General features: G+C 38.4%; 1 protein-coding gene across 3 annotated transcripts in view; it reads right to left on the bottom strand.

The window, feature by feature from the left end:
- Positions 1-20,770, bottom strand: part of grik2 (glutamate receptor, ionotropic, kainate 2) — a 239,150-nt gene that overhangs the window by 132,866 nt on the left and 85,514 nt on the right. For all 3 annotated transcript variants that reach the window (XM_022673602.2, XM_022673603.2, XM_022673604.2), the window contains 3 exons: positions 12,574-12,755; positions 7,347-7,400; positions 3,934-4,107 (listed from right to left, as the gene is read on the bottom strand). In XM_022673602.2, coding sequence (XP_022529323.1) covers positions 3,934-4,107; positions 7,347-7,400; positions 12,574-12,755 — 410 coding nt within the window. The remainder of the gene's footprint in view (positions 1-3,933; positions 4,108-7,346; positions 7,401-12,573; positions 12,756-20,770) is intronic.

Consider the following 20,770-nt stretch of genomic DNA (forward strand, 5'->3'; position numbering starts at 1 on the left):
CCCTGTATAAATACCCCTAATTTCCTGTTCTCTGTGCCCGACATTGAATCTAGTTCCTAGCTCTTCTACCTCGCGTTCTCTCTCTTGCCTGTTTTTTGGACCTTGCTTTCTGCCTTGCCCATGGTTTGTGTTGTTAATCTTCTGTTTATGACCTTCAGCTTCAACCACTCTGCCTTGTTGTTGTAGTTGTTAGCTACACCTGTGCTTGGTGTGGTGCGATTCTAATCTGCGTGTGTCTCATCCGCGTCTGTCATTCGTGACAGAATTCTGTACAGGTTAATTTGTGGCGATACCATGATCTGATCTTAATTTGACCCAACTATCCAGTTTTTGCTGCAAATTTGAGCTAAAGATCTCCTATTGCTGTGTGTGCTTTGCATTTAAACTGGTATATTGCCCATAGCTATAAAAAAAAATGCTATTTCTGATGTTGCACTGTTTCAGACTATAGATAAATATGCGCTAGTCCAGAATACAGAACCTTTTTCTTGTATTTACTTTCTGTTTTCACCTGAAACAAGTCTGACCAATAAGCAAAGACTCTCCATGTGCTCACAAGGGTTGATGGGACAGCGTTTGGTGCTCTATTATCTTCAATCAGTGAAAACTAACCAAATGCTATATTGCCAATTGTATAATCACATACAACTGATTTGGACCAGAGCAAACAAAATAAAGCTATACAAACACCCCTTAAATCTACCCTATCATTACACACAATCACAGTGCTGTTGTTAACATGTTAACAGCCTAATCTATAGCAACCTGTAATAAACTCTGAATAGAGATATATATTTTTGAAGCAGTAATCGTTAGAGTAGTAGTAGATACAGTAGCTTATATTGTTAAATTGATGAAACTAATCAATAATAAAGCACTTGTGGGCACTGTGAGAGAACCCTTTGGAAAAGAGGCGTCGCCACTGTGGCCCCTGGCAGGTGGTGTGGTATCATGGGGGTTGGTCCCCCCCCCCCTCCTCTTTATAGCCACAGCAAACAATTACATAGAAACATCTGGAGGGCTACCAACAACAAAGGCAGCATTACAGTGTCTCATTTATATATACTGTAGATTGTTGTGGTAGACACTAGAAACTCATAGGCATATATCTATATTTTTTTTATTTGTCATCCACTTTTCCAATCTCAGCATCGTAATTCTAAATATCAGCCATTTAGCCAATACTGATTTGATTTAGACTTTGCATGCTTATAATAATACAGCCAAATCATATATAAGTATGTTAGGCTGCCCTTTAAATTAACATTATATAACATTTTGACCCTTAAAATAACACCTTGAAAATCGTTGTAATACTCTGTTGACTTGTAATAGGTAGAACAGTGTCTCAGTCTTTGCTACTGCTGCATCAACACACTGCTAACAGCACTATGCAGCATTTTTATGGGCTAGAACTGTTTAACACTGGAAAACCAGGGTCAAATCTGTGTAAAGTCTTGTAATATTATTCTACCATGACCAGTTTACATCATTGTTTAATATCATGTTGTAGTTCTGCATGTCTTATCCTGTAAAATAAAAGCATGAGTTCACTGAAAATTCAATGAACTCACTTCATGAAAATTGAAAATTACAATCTCCACTAGTGATGTCAGTAACATGTCACTTAGGGTTTTTCACACTGCAGTTTAGGGAGCGCACCAAAGACCTTTGTGTGATACTCCTACATCCTTTTGTCATCCTTTTGTATCGATGCGTTTTCCTTAACTTGACGCTGATTGGTTTTAGAAGGACATGCGTCTGATGTTGGCGTGTTAATAATTCAGCAGGTAGTTCTTTCAGTGGAAAGCCTTTCCAGCATAAGGATAAAATGAATGAACAGATTCATTTCATCTCCATAGTAGTCCTGCTATTGTGGTTTTTATACCAGCAGCAGCAGCAATTCTAGGTTAGTTCATTCTGCCCAGGCACAGTATTCTAGGTTAGTTCAACTTCATCAAACGAACGTGCTTTCCTGAAGCAACTGTATCCACGGTTCATTTTTCCTGCTTTTCGAACCATCCAAAAAAGCGTTTTCACACTGCAGGCGAACCGGACCATGGTTCAGAAGATCCAGACCGAGACCACCTCTCTTGGTCGGACCAAAATTTGGTCCTTTGGTCCGGACCGTGGTTTGCGGCCCCTTTCACACCTGCTACTTTGGTTTGGACCAAACTGAAGAGCCTGAAAGTACGGACCAAACGAGGCAGGTGTGAAAGCACCCTTAAGAGCATGTTACTCTAATCTGACCATTTTTCTTCAGTAACGGAAAATTTAAAGTGTTACTATTTCCAATCCAGTAATCAGATTAAGGTTACTTATCTAAGTCACTGTGTGTTATTTGTTTTGTCATTTTTCTTAGTAAAAAGCTATCGTAGCATCCGTCTGGAAACGTGGATGAGGAGGTCATTTACAGTTGTTGGGAAAGTAAGGGTTAATGCTGAGAAGGGTAATGTATTCTGGGAAGCGTGGGTGTGTAGTCACCTAGGTGCTGCAGCACGGCCACTCATTTTATTTTCGTGTCATGACCAAGCAGGCTACAATAAATGCCCAGTACTTCACTTTAACCCAGTTTCTGGTCATCTGTCTGCTGGAAAAATCAGCAGCTGCTGAATGTAACTACTAAAATAATGTGAAAGTAACTTAGTTACTTTTAAAATCAAGTAATCCATAAAGTAACTTACCGGTAAGTACTTTTTAAATAAGTAATTAGTGATTAGATTACTTTTTTAAAGTAACTATGCCATTACTGGTCTTCACCTACAGAGATTTATACTCTCCACCACTGCTGCTTATTTTCTTCTTGTGTATTATATCATCACCAAAGAAATTTGGAGTCTGTGTTGCTGTGTTGAAATGATGTTTAAAAAAAAAATCATTTAACAGTCTGTTTTTACCACATGATTTAATACACAGTCTGTTTTTGCACCTTTCCCTAATTGGTACCACTTTAAAATAAGACTACCTTTATAAAGGGTCTATGAATGGTTTATAATTAGTTTATTAATGGCTACTAATTAGGTTTTTACAGGCCTTAGAAATCATTAATGATCAGTTAAAACACATACGTAGAAAGGGCAACAATTACCTGTTGTTTATAAATGACTAAAAGTGTTATTGGTAGAATGATTAAACTTGGGAGTTAAATGGTTAAACAAGTTGAGAAGCAAGTTGACAAAGCAGACAAGATCTGAAGTTTAACAATATAGATGGCTGTGGGTTCACTATTTGGCAAACAACAGGTGATTGTTGCCCTTTCTACGTATGTGTTATAACTGATTATTAATGATTTTTAAGGCATTTACAACCTAAGTATTAACCATTAATGAACTAACTGTAAACCATTTAAAATCTTATTTTAAAGTGGTACCTCTATACATGTCGTAATAGTGAAAGATGTACAGATTAGTGAAACATTAGTATATTTCCCACATGGTTTTGGTGGCATGTTGCTTGTGGTAAATGGTCTTTAAAACATCAGTTAATGTCTTTGTTTGGACGAAAGGATCCTAGTTTAAACTACTGTACACATGCTAAAACTGCACCAAATATAATAACAAGAATCTGAGTCAATTTTCTTTGGATCCATGATAACTCTATGAAAATGCAGCACCAAAAAATAAATAAATTAATTAATTAATTAATAAAATAGCTTATTGATAATCCATGAAAAGATGCCTGGATCAGCATTGGTCCAGTAACAGTAACATGGCAGTCTAAACAAATGTCCAGTTCAACATGCTGATCCACTTGACACAAAATAAAAAAAATCCAAAATAAACATGCTCTCTGAAAGCAGCAGATTTTAATGATTTCACCAGGATACAGCCTCTTAACACATCACTGACAGTCAAGTCATTAGGTAACACAGGGCTAATCATGAAGCAGAAAATAAATAAACAGATAAATAAACCCCAAACAGTGCTGACGTACCGTCATGAAGCCGTCTAATAAGCCAGAGTCTGGTTTGGGGGGTGCTTGCAGGCGCTCCATGGACCACTTTTCAATAATGGACGACACCTGGCTGTTCTCCGTGTTTAAGATGCGAAATCCTGACATGTTCACGCCGCTGTACCGGTACGGTTCCACATCCAGAGCAAACAGGTCCTGAAAGAAAGACTTAGACTTAAAATGAGCTCAAAATTCAAACCAGGATTCAATTGCATCAGTCTGTTACAATGACATGCTAATACATGTGTTATAGCACAGATATAAGTATTATAACTCGAATAATAACACAGTAGAGATCTGGTCTGTTGCTATGGTAGCATGCAATCATGTGATGCTTTATATAGGATATGGATGGCTCCTTCTCTCCCTGTCTCTTTCACATACAAACACATAAACATGTATCATCGCACACACACACAGACACACAGTCGCACACACAAACACACACACACACACCAGTCTGCACTAGACTGCAGTTAGGGAAAGGAAATCTGGCAGAAAATGGAGGCCATATGTAGCCTCTCTGTGGCACGGTTGTTCACTCTGTTGGATGAATGAAGCTCACACTGCTGAGTTTTCTATCTGCCAGCCTTTCTATTGGCAAAACTAATTATTGGAACTTCAGACATTTCCAATCCTTTTTCTTCCTCTGCTTTTAAAAAGTGCCTCTCTGAATGCATTTGAGAAATTTCTTTTGGCAGGATTGTGATGCACTGAAAATGAAATAAAATATGCTACTTCTCAGCAGGTAAACATACTGTACTCTTATTCTCCTGAGGATACATATCATAATCAGTGCAAAGACGAAGAGCAGAATTGAGGGCTCAGAGGTTTTTAATTCGCTGGAAAAAAAAAAAACGGGCAGCGGGGAGAAGGAGGGGGGTGCAGGCCACTCACTGATGTATGTGAGATATGGACTTAATAAAAATGTAATTTTAATAATGTCTAAGTCCTGAAAATGGGACGGCGAGGGGAGGGAAAAGGGAGGGAGTGTGTGTGTGTGTGAAGTGTGTGTGTGTGTGGTGAGAAAGAGCGAGACAGAGAGAGAGAGAGATAATAACTAGAGAGGAGAAGGGGAGCAAAAGAGCACTTGTCAAAAGCTCAGCAAGGGAAGAACCCTCTGAACTAGGCCAAGGGCCATGTCAGTTATACAAGCACTGAGTGTCAGCACAGCTTCCTCTAATCTCCATCTCTCTCTCTCTATCTCTCCCTTTTCTCTCACCATCTCTCTCATTCACATCCCTTTCTTCTCCTCGTCTCATCAGCAGCGTCAGTCAGACGGTCATATTCAAATGTTCTAAAGTTTCGCAAAAAGAACTAAAGAGCATTATGCCGTTATTTTTTCTAAAGTGATGATTTTAGCTGCTGCAAATGTCAACAGACATTAAGACACGAGCAAATAGCACCTGCAGGAACATTTAAAAGAAGCACATCAACAAGGGAGATTATACAGATGGCTGCAGGTAATAGCTTTAAGGCTTGATTTTATTTTACACTCTTCAGACTCTTTAGACTTGCTGATTTTTGTTGTCGTGTATTTTAGTTTTAAAGTGTAGTCTTAACATCTTTTTTTTTATCCTGAACGAAATATCATATATGATGAAATGTATTTAATTGATTATATATGTAATCACACCTTTTGGACACATCTCTCGTTAATTTGTTTCTACATTATAAATGAATACTGAAGTCATCTAGACTATGAAGGAACACATAAGGAATCATGTTAATCAAACCAAAATTAGTTTAGGTGTCTCTTATCTAGGATTCTGTTAACTTGTGGTATCTGAGGCTCAACTTATCCTGTGCAAAAATAAATAAATAAATAAATAAAACACTTGTTCTTCCTTTCCTGTGCCAGTCCTGATGAGAGCCAGTTTCATCGTCACATTTTTGATAGTCTCTGTGATTGCACTTGAGGATTATTTCAAAGATCTTTAATTTTTTTCAGATTGACTGACCACTTTATTTGTTAAATATATTTTTTTCTTTACCTAGTTCAATAGTTCTTCACATAATATGGATTCAAACATTACTTCAATAGGGCTATTCACTTTAATAGTACAACCCCAAATCTGAAAAGGTCAGGAGAGTACAGTGAAGCCAAGAATATAAAGACTATAAAGTGTTTCTTCACACTATACTTTGATTAAAGATTGATTTCAGATGAAACCAAAAAGTAGTTATGTTTTGTCTGGTCAATTTAATTTATTTTGTTTATATGAATTGATTCCTGCATTTCAGGCTTGCAACTGATTAAAAATAAGTTAAAATGTTTATGCAGTTAAGGGCTAGTAATAAGGTAAAACTACAATAAATTAAATAATAAAGTGATTTCAAACAGGTGATATCCAGCATCCACCAAAGTCTGAGTGTTTGATTCGCGAAGACGTGCAGAGGATCTTTTTGGTTTGCTCACAAATGTGTGAGGAAATATTGAAATGTTTTATAATAATGTTCCGCAAAGTAAGATTGTAAAAAATTTGCATATTTTCTCCAGTATAGTGCACTAAATCATTACATGATTCAAGGATTTGGGAGGTTTTTCAGTATTTAAAGGGACAAGGAGGCAAATCTAAGCTAAAAACATCTCTGATCTCTGATCTCTCAGATGGAACTGCATCAGGAACTTTCATTCAACAACAGATGATAGAACCACATGGAGAAGGGACTACTTTGACAAATGTACTTTTGTCAAACTCTATAATAAGAAGTTGATTTTACATTTCCTGAAGCCTTATTTTAGAGGTGTCCGAAATCGACTATAACACAGTGAAAATGAGTATTGTGGTCAGATAAATGAATATTTCAGATTTTTTTTTTGTTTTGAGAAATTGACATTTGTGAGCTTTAGACCAAAGGTGAAAAAAAAAATGGTCTGTAATAATACATTTAATACAAATAATACATCTGATTGGGGTTTTGGTGTTGGCGGTGGTGGTAGTAGTAGTAGTAGTTGTAGTAGTAGTTGTAGTGGTGGGATAATTTCATCAGTATCATAGTTCATTTTCAGTTTAAGTTTGTTATATATTTATCACTCTTTTTGTGCCATTTATGAAAGTTACATTCATACAAATAAGACAGAAAACACACACACACAGTCACACACATACAGACACTAATCATCTTCAGTCATTTAGACTGCGCACAGCACTGAAATGAAAAAACCACAGCAACAAGAACAAGAAGAAGAACTATTACACAGTCTTTCTGTTTTCAATTTAAAAGACATTTCATCTCTCTGAATGTAGGAGAACATTTGCGGGGTGATAAATGATGATGATGATGATGATGATGATGATGATCATGATGATCATGGTGATGAAGATGATGGTGATAATGATGTTCTTTTATTCCAGTTTCAATGAGGGGAAAAAAAACGTATTGTTTCTTACCAGTGTGGTAAAAATATAGTGGTAGTACTCTGTCATCATCCCCATGGCCAGAGCCTGAGAGAAAGAGAGAAATAGAGAGAGAGAAGAGCATTAAAATAGTGGCAATCTGAAACAGAATTTTCCGTTTTACCACATCACTGAGAGGGAAAGACACGGAGGAAATAATTCATTTCCTTATGTATCTGCTTGCTGAGACATGAGCATAAACCAGTCAGAGTTGAATCCTTCAGTCCTGCAGTTTATTTCAGTCTCCTCAATCTCCTGGAAAAAAACAACATCTTCTCTATCCACTGTGGTCACTCCCTGAAATAACCATGGTTAGTGCTGAAAACAGTAATGCTGCAGAGGCTTCCAGAGTCCTGCTGCTGGAACACATGAGGTATGAGTGTTGATTTCTTGTTTACAGCTGGAGGCTAGGGGCACTGAGTAATCTAACGACGGAGCAGATGGGATTTGATTTGGCTCTTCTACCGTATGTCTCCATAACGATAACGAGCTCTCAGGTTTACTCTCTAACCCAAACCTGCATTCTGCTAGCATCCCGCGCAGACTGATAGATGGCTCAATCCATAACGCTAATTAGTTTGCGGGCCAAGCTGTTGTGTTGCGGAACGATACCACGACAATCGTCGAGCTCAAGTGTCGATCTGTTTCAGTCATTCGCTCCATCAGCGAGCCTCTCGGGGGCGGCATGAAAAATTCAGGAGGCTACACTCGGAAAGAGCATCTGGCTGGAGCGACCACGCCGACCACACAAGTGGGCTAGCGCTGCCCTCGCGCTCTTGTACCTCCGCAAATAGTAACTTTAGCCGCCCGCCCGCTCACTCGCCGCTGTACTTGCTGAAGTAGGTGCGCTGCTGGCTCGTTTTAGCGTGTAGAGCGCGCCGCTGCCATCATCAGCTGGTCTGGCTCGGAGCCACGCGGCGTGAGCCAGCGTTTGCAGCAGAGCAGGTGAGCGTGAGTGCTACAGGGGCTCGGGTGTGCTGAGCTCTGAACTGATTATGAATCACAGATTATTATTGTAGCGGGGGAGCGGAGAGGGCGATTAGAATGGCTGGGGGTCAGGGCAGTAATTGCAGCTGGTGTCGGGTGGCTAAGCGTCCAGGTGGACTGGAAAGCCTCCAGGAGACATTTTCAGCCTGGCGGAGGAAAAACATTTTCACAACAATCCAAAAAAAAGCAGCACTCAAACGGACGCCGAGGCAAAACCGTCTGCCGCTCGCCGAGACTGTGACTTACAATAGCTCGCTCTCTCAGCCACGGAATTTCACATTTACTCAGCGTTCAGCCCCGGCCTGCGCCCCAGCATGAGAGGCACACACATTCCGCTGCCCCTTTCAGAACACTTTCACACAACACCACTTGTCATCTAAAAATGGAAGCCATTCAATGGAAGCCTTGTGCACTGACATTCGGGAAAACTGCAGGATTTGGAATGGGGGAAATTTTAGATTGGCAGAACGTAGAAAGTGTATTGAAGAGGTCTGACTCCTAGGTTGACTTATTTTTGTATGTAAAAAAAAAAGAGTTATAATTCTGGGGTGCATTTCTCGATAACGAATGATCTTTCAAATGAATAAATGACTTTATCCCTCATATTATGTTCACTTGTCAAGAAAAGCATTGGTGTTCGAGGGTCAATTTGACCTGGTGCATCTTTAGTTATCCAAAAGATGTCTGAAGCCCAAAAAAAAAAAAAAAAAAGGACAGTGTAAATTTTATAACTAACTCAATTGCTAATTATTCTATGAATATTTAGAGCAATAGTGTTCCTTATCTCTAACAGGTAATTGTTCAATTAGGGTAATTCATAACTCGTTTTTTCATTAAAAAAAATACATGTTCAACCTTTTTTGATGTTCTTTAATTTTGAAAGACCAACATATAAAACAATAGTTCCAAATAACATTGAAACATAACATTGCAATTTTTTTTTGTTTTTTTTGTTTTTGAAGGGGTGGTTTGCAAAAATGTGAGATGAACCATTTTCATATTATATGTTGATTACACTCATTAAGACAAGCAGAATAAGTTACATACTGAAAAAAATGCTTTTAGCTATTTTTCCTAGATCTTCTTAGCCTAACCTCTTACCTGACATATACACAGGCACCCAAGTCAATGTTTCATAACTATGTTTTACCTCCACAAAATGCTTAGAGTGGACGTATGAAAGAATAAAAGGATGTTATTAGATGGTTCATTTTTGTATCTTTCAATATAGAAATTTATATCTTGGATTCAAAACTCTGCTTAAAAAGATATTCCCAATCTGGGTGAGACTTTTCTGGTGAAATATGTATTAAGGTAATAGAGAAAAGTATCACAGTAACACAGAAATCTGAAATATCAAGTAGCCAAAAATATGGTTGAACATCAGTCATTATCTAGAGCACATTATTCAGCTATTATAATTACAACTGTGCACCTTGCCATGTGGGCCATATGGCTCTCGGACAATAGTTCAGCTGTCTCAGCATATTTGCAGAACAGACTCACTTCTACTGGCTCACTTGCTAAAGCTACTGTTCTACTAAAGCCACTGCTCCACCTATTCCCAACTGTACCATGTGCCATCTGTGGGCAGACTCCCAGAAAACACAACTGGCCAAATTCTCATTTGAAAGGCATTCTTCTACTCCCACTGCCGGTCTGACGCTCACTTAGTGGACACAACCGAGCAAAGCCCACAGCAGTGTCCTCCGAGCATGCTGAGATGTTCAACCATGCTGTAAGGCCAGCAGTACATGTGCCTTTAGAGGAGGACGAGCGTTTCAGGCATGGGTTAGTTCCACATTGATGGTAAGGTCATGCGAAAGGAGTGAGTGAGAGAGAGAGAGAGAGACGTACAACAGGAACCGAGTGCTCTAAATTAGAAGGGAAATCAAAATGGATAAATAATTGCCTGGGAATGTTTCAGGTGAAGGCAGCATGCTGCCTCATTATTTTCTATTAGAGAAACGTATATTATAGACCACTGATGATGAGTACCCTTGACCTTCATTACCAATCCAGCAGAGTGAAATTGATGAAAAGCTCTGAAGTCAAAGTGAATCATAGTTATCTTTAATATTTGAGCCAGAGAAACATGAACATTTTCTGTTGAGTGAGACTTTGAACTACTAACTCTCTCTCTCTCTCTCTCTCTCTCTTTTTATCGCCCAGTTGAAATGAAAAGCTCAGAGAAAAGGGATGGTTAGTGCACGCAATTCCCTACGTAAGTTGCATCGTTAAAGAGAAACAAGCACGTCAACAAATGCGTAACTTCAGCAATACCCACTTAAAATGCAGGTCCTTCGAGCAATGCCCTAGAAGAACCACATTGGGTCCATAAAGAGATGTATTGGTGTAAAGAACCTTTTAAAAGGTCTAAAACAGTAGAGGTTATAAAGTTCTTAGCCTTAGTAATGTATTGAGGAATGCGCCCTTCGTTATTGAGTAATCGTAATAGGAAAAAAAAAGACAAAGCAGACATTGCTCAATCATTGCTGTCAATTACTCAACCCATCCTACCTACCCAAACTAGGTTAAAAATAAATAGTTTTAATCATTGTGACATAATTGAAATGTCAGAGTGCCTGATCTCAAACAAGAAGAAAAAATATTAAAGTCTATTACTGTCAATAAGGGTGTTATTAACTGTTTATAATGTGTAGAGATGTAAGGCAGCATCTTTAGACAAAAAGAAAATGTTTATCCTCTGAGCAATGCACTAGAAGAACTACATTTGGGTCCATAAAGAGATGTATTGGTGTGTGTGTTGTTTTTTTTTTCCAGAATTTAAAACTTGTTCACACTCTGGTTCTTTGACTTGTACGATTGCTTCAATGGTTCTTCTTCCTCTTTTTAAAAACAACATTTGGTGTCCAATCATTTGCTAACGCTGTTTGGAGAATGGCTGCTCAATACGCACACATGCCAAACATCATGGAATATCAGTATGTGAATAGATCATGAAGTTTTACCACTTCAGGGGATGGCTTGGGAACTTTCACACCTGCATAAGTTGTGAGGAACGTAATTTCATTACACTGTGTACCTGTACTCAGATGTAATAACAATAAAAAGCCTCTTGACTTGACTTGACTTGACTTGAGTATAAGAGAGATGCTATATTCCATTTCCAAAGTTAAGGGGAAATTAGCATTATGGGTGTTAAAGTTTGTGACCGGCGGTGTCTGGCAGAATTCATATTCCCAATCCATGCAGAAAAACCCACAGGAATATTTATTCAATTCAATTTATCAGTGATGTAGCAGCATCTGATCATTCTGTTGATTAATAGATTTTTAAAGAAGACTATTGAAGACCTTTTTGCAGTGTTCATCTTAATATCTGTAGATTTTAACTTAAGAAATGACTGTCTATGAATCAGATCTAATTCTCACCCTCTAAACATCCCTAACAAACAGTTACAGGCCTGCTGATGACATCAGTCTGTAACTGAAGCTTAACTGGATTAAGACGAAATTCTGGAGACAGATTTAGGTCTTATATTTAGATTAAGGTTTAGAACAAGGTTTTGGTTGCTGTTTGGATCATAAACGGCCAGAGCAACCAATATGTTAGGTGTCAGGTCTTCATGTTTGGGTTAAATGTTGCTGATTGGATCATAAATGGCCACACCAACCAATATGTTGGGTGTTGGAAAATTAAGTTTGGTTAAATGTTGCTGATTGGATCATAAACTAGTCATCAACTTAGAAAGAGTAGAGTAATAGGGGAAGGGAATGGGCCCTATGTTTAACCTCAGATGTTAGCTGCAGGATTTATCATCTTCCTGTATTATGTTAATGGACTGAGATTAAAGTTAAAACGAGGCTAGAGTGATAGTAAGGATTAGGCCTTAGATTGAGATTGAAGTAGAGCAAGAGCCAGAGTGATGGTTAGGATTAGTCTTTGTATTGTGTTTAAGATTAGGATTAGGTTGTGACTCTGTGTGTATTCAGTAGATTGGCTGTTGATGTGTCACTGATACTCTGTTAATAAGAGTTTATTAAACATCTACAAATCAAGACCATTTAAAATAAAGTGTTACCATTAATACTGTGACATGTTGGATCACTGACCTGTTCTAGAGTTCTAGTGGCAATTCCTGTATCTTTTAATGTCGCAAAAAAAAAAAAAAATAATAATAATAATGTGATGCCAGATTCTCCCAATCTGTGCAACCCTAGTACAGAGCAACAACGTGTTTATTTTCATTGTTTGTATTTCTGAATCTCACCTGTTTGAGTATGCCAGCAGCCATCTCATGGCCACAGTCAAAGATCACATGGAACTCCTTCCCTCTCTTCATCTCCTTAAGCAGCGGCTTGGCGTCTTTTGTCTCCGCTGGCAGCTGTCGGATTTTTAACCGGATATTGTAACGAGATGGTGCCTTAATGAGCTCCTGTAACCGAATCAGACCTGAGAGAGAAAGAGAGAGAGAGAGAGAGAGAGAGAGAGAGAGAAAGAGAGAGATAGACATCATTAGTAACAGAATTACAAACACAATCAAAGAGAGCAAAAATGAGACGTTAAACACATAACAGAAATAGGCCCAATTTTCCCGAAAAATATAACGTATCATTTAAAGTCGGCGGTGGTGCGAATTCTATTTCCACACACACTTTACAAATATGTATCTAGGATAATTGAAGTTATACCCTGCATTCATTTGATTCCCTTGGCTTTAATTAGAAGAAGATAAGGGAGCCCTATGAATAGACGTCTAATGTCAGTCTAATTTTAATGAAATCTATCCCTTTCTGAACTTGTCACACTCTATCCCCTCGCTCTCTTTCTTCCCTTCTTTCTTTCTTTCTTTCTTTCTTTCTTTCTCTCCATCCTCCGCTCAGTACTTCCACTCTGTCTTCTAAAGTAAATCTTCTAGCCTGCTCTTACATTGCAGAACCTCCCTGTCAATCAAGTGTCACTCCTGAGTGCGGCAGAAGACGAGGAGAATTCCAGAGTATGAGGAACGCCATGAAGCTTTTGAGCTTCGTTCTCGGCAAGCCGCCTCGTTATCAGCTGAACAAGCTGGTGATGGCTGGATTGCCCTAAGAATGCTGTCACACTTGCTTACTTCACACTACGAAGCGCTTTATATCATTATATTCTGAGGCATCTTACTAGCATCCGAGTGTGAGGCCAAACAAACTCAGGCTAGGCTTCGGGGGGAGTTGAATAGTAGATAACCATGAAGGTCATCCAACACAGTGGAGTACATACGTAGAATACTGTTTACGATTTCTTCATACAGCCAGACATAGAGCAAATGATTCAACAGTCTCCCTAGATGCCATACTGATCAATTCTTATACAGATAAAACCAAAATTGAGTTGTTTGGAAGGAACACACAACGCTAAGTGTGGAGAAAAAAAGGCACTGCACACCATTATCAAAACCTTATACCAACTTTGAAACATGGTGGAGGGGGCATCATGGTTTGGGGTTGCTCTGCTGCCTCAGGGCCTGGACGGATTGCTGTCAGAAACGGAATAATGAATTCCCAAGTTTACCAAGACATTTTGCAGGAAAACTTAAGACCATCTGTTCACCTGAAGCTCATCTGAAGCTCAACAGAGGATGGATGATGCAACAGGACAATGACCCAAAACATAGAAGTAAATCATCAACCGAACGTCTTCAACAGAAGAAAATACACCTTCTCCAATTGATATGCTGTTGCATGACCTCAAGAGAGCGATTCACACCAGATATCCCAAGAATATTGCTGAACTGAAACTACAGGAAACGTTTGGTTGAGTTTTTTGCTGCCAAAAGAGGGTCAACCAGTTATTAAATCCAAAGAAATCCAAACATACTTTTTCCACCCTGCACTGTGAATATTAACATGTTGTATTCAATAAAATACTATGAATACAAATCATATTTTTTGTGGTATTAGTTTAAGCAGACTGTGTTTGCCTATTGTTGTGATGTATAGGAAGATCAGAACACATTTAATGACTAATTTATGCAGAAATCCAAGTAATCCCAAAGGGTTCGCATACTTCTTCTTGCAACTGTACACATAGCTTCTGTTTGGCCATGTCTGGAAGCAAGCCAGATTATGACAAATCCAGCTCTCTGCTTTGGTATTCTCTGCTCTGGTACATTCCCAATGATAGTGAACACTTTCAGCTTTCATCAGATCATCACTCGGTCTCCAGCTGATGATGGAAACCCCCAACAGTGTCCAACAGTGTCCTACTGCATGCTGATCATGTATCATTGAGCACAGCTTTCATGTGTTCTGGTTCACTTCCAGCTTCGTCAGTAGTCATTGTGTGCACTTACTGTAAAGATAGCATACAACATGCTACAAAGATAGCATGCTAAATAAAATAAGTATACTGACATCCCATAATTCATGGGATAACAGTATGCAAATTGATAATAAAGTGTCACCTCAGAGGTTGGCATTGGAACTGTAGAAATCACTATAGAGGTGTTACTGTTTCTTGTGAATGAGGTTGAATACAATGTATTTAATGTGAATTTTGGGAGTTTAAGCAAGGCCTGATGGTGGGTGCCATATGAATATGACTAACATTCTGAGCCCTATTTTAATTATCTATAGGCTAGCCATCAATCACAAACCATGCAGCTTGATTTAGAGAGCATTAGTTTCTCTCTGCCTCTTGTAACAATGGTAAAAGTGTCCCTTATGTGGTTCAAAATAGATAAAAAATATGTATTAATTCTTTGTGTTAATTAATCATGAGTGTTTTGGGCGCTATGTGCAATTAACCAAACAGTGTGTCACTTGCCATTCTCTTTAAGAACCACGTGTGCTCTGACTTTGGCGCATTGCTATTTTAGGGACGCAGCTACCTGGATATGTTTGGAAGCATGAGGAAACTGATGTGCTCATTTATGTTAATGTGTGCATAACAAGCACATTTGGGATGCACCTGTTGTCAATTCACTGCCAAGGTAGCAATGAGCTTTTTTATAGATATATTCTCAAGCACCTGTTGGTATTTAAACAATACACGCAGAAGATGAAAATAGACTGAAAATAGACTTTTGGCAGAGTGTAAGGTAGCAATTAGCATTATGACATGCCTTGCACAAGATGTAACTGTTAAATGTCCATAGATTTATAGACACATGCTCATTTAAAGTTTCTCATTGAAATATGCAACTATTCTGGGCACAATATACAACTCTGATTTTGTTATTTATAGGTATATGTTTGAGTAAAATGAACATTGTTGTTTTATTCTCGAAACTACGGACAACATTTCTCCCAAATTCCATATTCCATAATAAAAAATAAAAAATAACAAAAATAAGATGCAGAGCTTTCATACTCTTAAATAATACAAAGAAAACAAGTTCATGTTCATATAAAGTTTTAAGAGATCAAAAATCAATATTTATTTAACCCTGGTTTTTAATCACAGTTTTCGTGCATCTTGGCATGTTCTTCTCCACCAGTCTTACACACTGCTTTTGGATAACGTTATGCCACTCCCGGTGCAAAACTTCAAGCAGTTCAGCTTGGTTTGATGGTTGTGATCATCCATCTTCCACTTCATTATATTGCAGAGGTTTTCAATTTGGTAAAATCAAAGAAACTCGTCATTTTTAAGGGGTATTTTTTTCCAGAGCTGTATGCAAGATTCTGGAACATCACTGTGACAAATTCATTGCTTTCAACGACAAAATCAGCAGTGAGGTCAGGTACTGGTGTTGGATCACAAACGCCACTACTAATAATCCCAGAAGTATTGAATGAAGCCCCATCTACCCTGAGAGGGATAGAGGTCTGTTCCTCCAGAGTCTTAAACTAGATGGCTTTAAACCCCTTTAGAGTATCCTTGGCATTGAGCATGACCTTACATTCATGAAAGGCTGTTTCAGAGCATTCCATTCTACTCATCTATTTATTTTTTAAAGGAGATTATACAAGATATATGTGTGCGCAAATGAACACCAGAGGCAGAAATGGATTTGAATGTTATTATTACATTATTTTCATAGCACTAAATGTATGTGATGTACATGATTATGTTTGTTCATCACATATCATATAAATAGCTAAGGACCACATGGGCCAAATGTACTATACTGATGCAGTCAATACAACCAGTACAGTCCAATATTTCTCAAAAAAAAAAAAATCATCTGACATGGCTGCAATACTCAAGCTTGTGTTTTTACTGTGTAAGATACATAGAGCTGCACCCAGAGTGATGGCAAAGATCAGTGCTCCACCTGCTCCTGTTCTCTTACATCATCAATTCCTCAGTTTCCTCTGTTCATCCCTGCTTTTTGTGCTGCCATTCTGTCATGGCTGCTCATCCCCTCTGCCCTCGCCTGCTCTGTAGCAGCGGGCAGGGGCATGCCCACCGAAAAAAAAAAAAAAACAGAAAAAAAAAATGGCAGGAGCGGAGAAGAAAAAGAGCAACTGTCAGTACTGATCTGTATTGACTGTGTCTAATGCTTCCCGACTGCTCCTAGATCCGTATTTAACTCGGCATGAATATTTCATCCACTCAAAGAGTTTATTAGAAGCCCCGTCTGGGAGTCTCCTGAGCGTGAAACATAACGGCCTGTGATAAATATCTGTGGATGGGCCGCATCGCTCAAGTGTTCCCTGCCAAAGTCCCTAAAACTGCGGGCCTGTCTGACAGAGCCAGCGTTCCAGTCTCCTTCCAGAGGAACCACCCCTGACAGAGTCAGATGCACTAGATGAACAACAGCTCTTCCTTTTGACCTAAGTGCAGGGTGCAGGTTTCAAGATCTAGGAAGGCAACCCGAAGAAGAAGAATCAAGTCAGTTGACTCATTGAATCAGATTTGGCCAATTAAAATGAATATCCAACTATTTGTCATTTTGTTTCTTATTCTTATATCTAGGATTATCTAGGAATCAGAAAATTCCAGAACTCGTTTCCACCACATTAAAAAAAGTCAGCAGAGTACTAGGAGTGTATTTTTGAGCATTTTAACATGTAGAAGAATCCTAATCTAATATATTTATCGACAACATGTATTTATTATGTTTAAAATAAACTTACATAATCAATTTTGTTGTTGGTTTTATTTTAAACATTAAAGTTGACATATAACTGAATAGACTATTCAGAAAGTTTAAACCAAATTCGCAAAACTAAATGAAATTAACATCTCTTCTTGAGTAGGCTTTTTAGTAGGCCTATCTATTGGGAATAATATGGCGTTACAATCACAATACAGGAGTTTCAATTCAATATGTCACAACATTTGATAGGTGATATATTGTAATGTATTACAAAACACTGTCATAGCATAAAAACAGCTATCAACTATTTTATAAAATCTGAATAAAAGAAAAAAGTTACTTTCTATGCAATTATAAAAGAAAGATCTAATGACACCGTAAGTACAACACTGCTATCTAGCATTCAGGGATTAAGCACAACACTAAATGAACCACAGTTTGAAGCTAATCTTTACAAGTCAACTGATATGTATTTTAAATCCATAATTTAAGAAATTGATACAGAATTGCAAAACTACATATCACAAAACAATATAACAAAATATAGATATCTTATTTTCTTACACTGCTAGTCAGCTGTATATCCCCCATCACTAGTGGGTGAAGACTAACACATGCCTCCTCCTACAAATGTAAAGTCAGACTCCGCCTCTTTTCCAAGTGCTGCTGATGCAGCGCTTTTGGAGGAAAGTGCAGTGACTCAGTTCTGATACATCAGCTCACAGATGCCTCATGCTGATTGACATCACCCTAAGTGTGATGAGAGGAAAGAGCGCCACCTACCCACCCAGAAAGAGCAAGGCCAATTCTACTCTCTCAGGGCTCTGGCACCTGATGGTAAACTGAACGACTGGGATTCGAACAATCGATCTTGAATCAGAGTGGCAGCACTTTTTAAACCGCTAGGACAACTCAGAGACCTCTTTTTTTTTTATCAGCAGCTCGATTCATCGACTTTCAGAGGGCAGGCCTTGCAAGGTCACTAAAAAAGGACAAAGGAGAGGACACTAAAAAGCTGGCCTTGTGACTCAGCGAGCTCCAGACCGCATGGCCGGGCTTATTTACGTTCAATTAAACGGCCTGAACAAATTGCAGGAGGATTAAAAACAAGTTTCCGGTCAAAGGTTTTAATAGTCGGCATGAAAGGCAGAGGCATTCTACTTTGCGGAAATGACACACATGCACACATGCATTCCCCTCGACTTCCCTCTGTAATTTTTCTCTCTTACACATACACACACACACACACACACACACAAAAACACACTCTTCTAAATTCAGCAGTACTTAAGCTGGGAGGAAGCAGTCTGTGCTGTAGTGCTGACAGATGAGGGTAAAAAGAGAGGACTCCCGTCGCACCAAGGCGGCGTGTTCTAAATTTGGGTGTGCGGCAAGCACAATCACGAGTCATTTAGCGAGTCTAGAACATCTGCGTCCCAGCGTCATGCCTGGTGTAGTCTTAAACACCTTGTCAAAGTTCCACACAGACAGCAATTACACTGCTGCAGTTACCATAAGGTGCTGTCGTTTTAACATAAACTGCAAACATCTTATTACACCATCTTTCCACCAAGGTGGGAGCGTCTTTCAAGGACGTTTCGCTTTTATTAAGTCCTTTCAGAGCTAATTGAAAGCGCCATCATTTGACCACCTGTACAATCACGCTCCGTCCCTGCTGCTCGCCAGCATTTCCAGGAGATATCACAAAAGCGAGCGACTTTTATTAAACCGTCATTAAGAGTATTTGTGAAAATGCCACTTTTCCAGATGAACCGATCAAAGCACTTATTAAAGGCTGAATGCAGAAGTCTTAAATTATCATGCCACTTAGGAAAAATGGCAGTGTGACTCTCTAAACAATCTTGCGGGCTCTAGCCGAGCGTATGATGGGCTAGCTCCTTCATTACTGTGAATGGCGCCGCTGGTTTGGTGCACTCGCACAGATCAAATTGAAACAGATTACTGAAGGGGTCCTGGGAGACCCTGGGTGCGCTCCAGCAGTGCTCGTCTCAATTCGAGCTCTCGCCCCACTTCTGAAGTGTATTTAGCTAACACACACGCGCGCACACACACTTATAGGCGAGTGGCTAAGAAAATGACCCTATGTGTCCAAATGTTTGTGGACAACATTTCTAAGCAATGCATTTAGCTATTTTAAGTTGTACCTATTGCTGACACAGATGTGCAAATGTGCACATAACCACAGCTTACCTAACTGTTGTAAAAAAAAAAACTGTAGCATCTGCAGCAGATAAAGATGAACCACTAGAGACAATTACTCCATCAAAGACAGGCAAGACAACTCTACAACTATTATGAATGCCCCTTATTTGAGAAGAAACAATAAGTTAGCAGGTGGCCCATTACTTTTGTCCATACTCTGTATTTTGATTTAGTTAGTAGACATGTCTAACCTCTCCTCATTACTGGCCATAATCACAGACGATTTTGCACAGTGACTGCAATTATATACAGTACTAGTCCAAAGTTCAGGACACACCTCTTCTCATTCAATGTGTTTTCTTTTTTTATGATTTTTTTAATATTGTAAATTTAAAATTAAGGCTATACAGGAACATATGCAATTGCATTTATTTGCAACCAAAAAGTGTTAAACAAACCAGAATCTGTTATATATTGTAGATTCTTCTAAGTAGCACATTTAGATTTGAGGACAGATCTGTACACTCTTGGTATTTTAATCTCAGTGTCTTCATGAGGGAGAGTAACCTGGAATAGTTCCTCAGTGTCTTGAAGGGGTTTTTGGAGGTTCCAGCTCATCCCAAATCACCATCTCAGTTTTTTACTGTTTACTATGTAACGTCATATGTTTTCAATCTCTTTAATATTAATCTACAATGCTGAAAATAAATTAAATAAAGAAATAAAGAAAACATAGAGAAGGTGTGTCCAAACTTTTACTGATACTGTGTGTGTATATATATATATATATATGTATATATACATATATATATACATATATATGTATATATACATATATATGTATATATATATATTTTTTTTTTTTACAGTAAAATTATGACTATTTTCTAGGGATGCAATCAAACAAACATTTTGGCCAAAATCAAACAAATTGAAAAAAAGTTTTTGTATTGGCAATAATGTTGCCACTTTTTTCATTACTGTATACACTAAAAACGGTATACTTAACTGTATACTTTTCTTCCTTTTACAAGCAATTACGAAACTAAAATTGTGAGTGTTTAATGCATAACACTTAACATTTTTAACATCCATGCTGACAAACCAGTAAAGCACACTACTTGTTTCTGCTACATAGCTACATATATTGTGATGTATTCTGCTTCAGAAATGTTAGAAAACATTATTCTGTCGGTTTGTGCTACATTGTCAAAGCATGCTACCATAGTTTATTATTATAGTTCATGCTGCCTAAATAAAGTAGGCTAAAATCACCATATCA

This window comes from Astyanax mexicanus, chromosome 6 (genome assembly GCF_023375975.1).
Source record: "Astyanax mexicanus isolate ESR-SI-001 chromosome 6, AstMex3_surface, whole genome shotgun sequence".
In the NCBI taxonomy this organism is placed as follows: Eukaryota; Metazoa; Chordata; class Actinopteri; order Characiformes; family Acestrorhamphidae; genus Astyanax; species Astyanax mexicanus.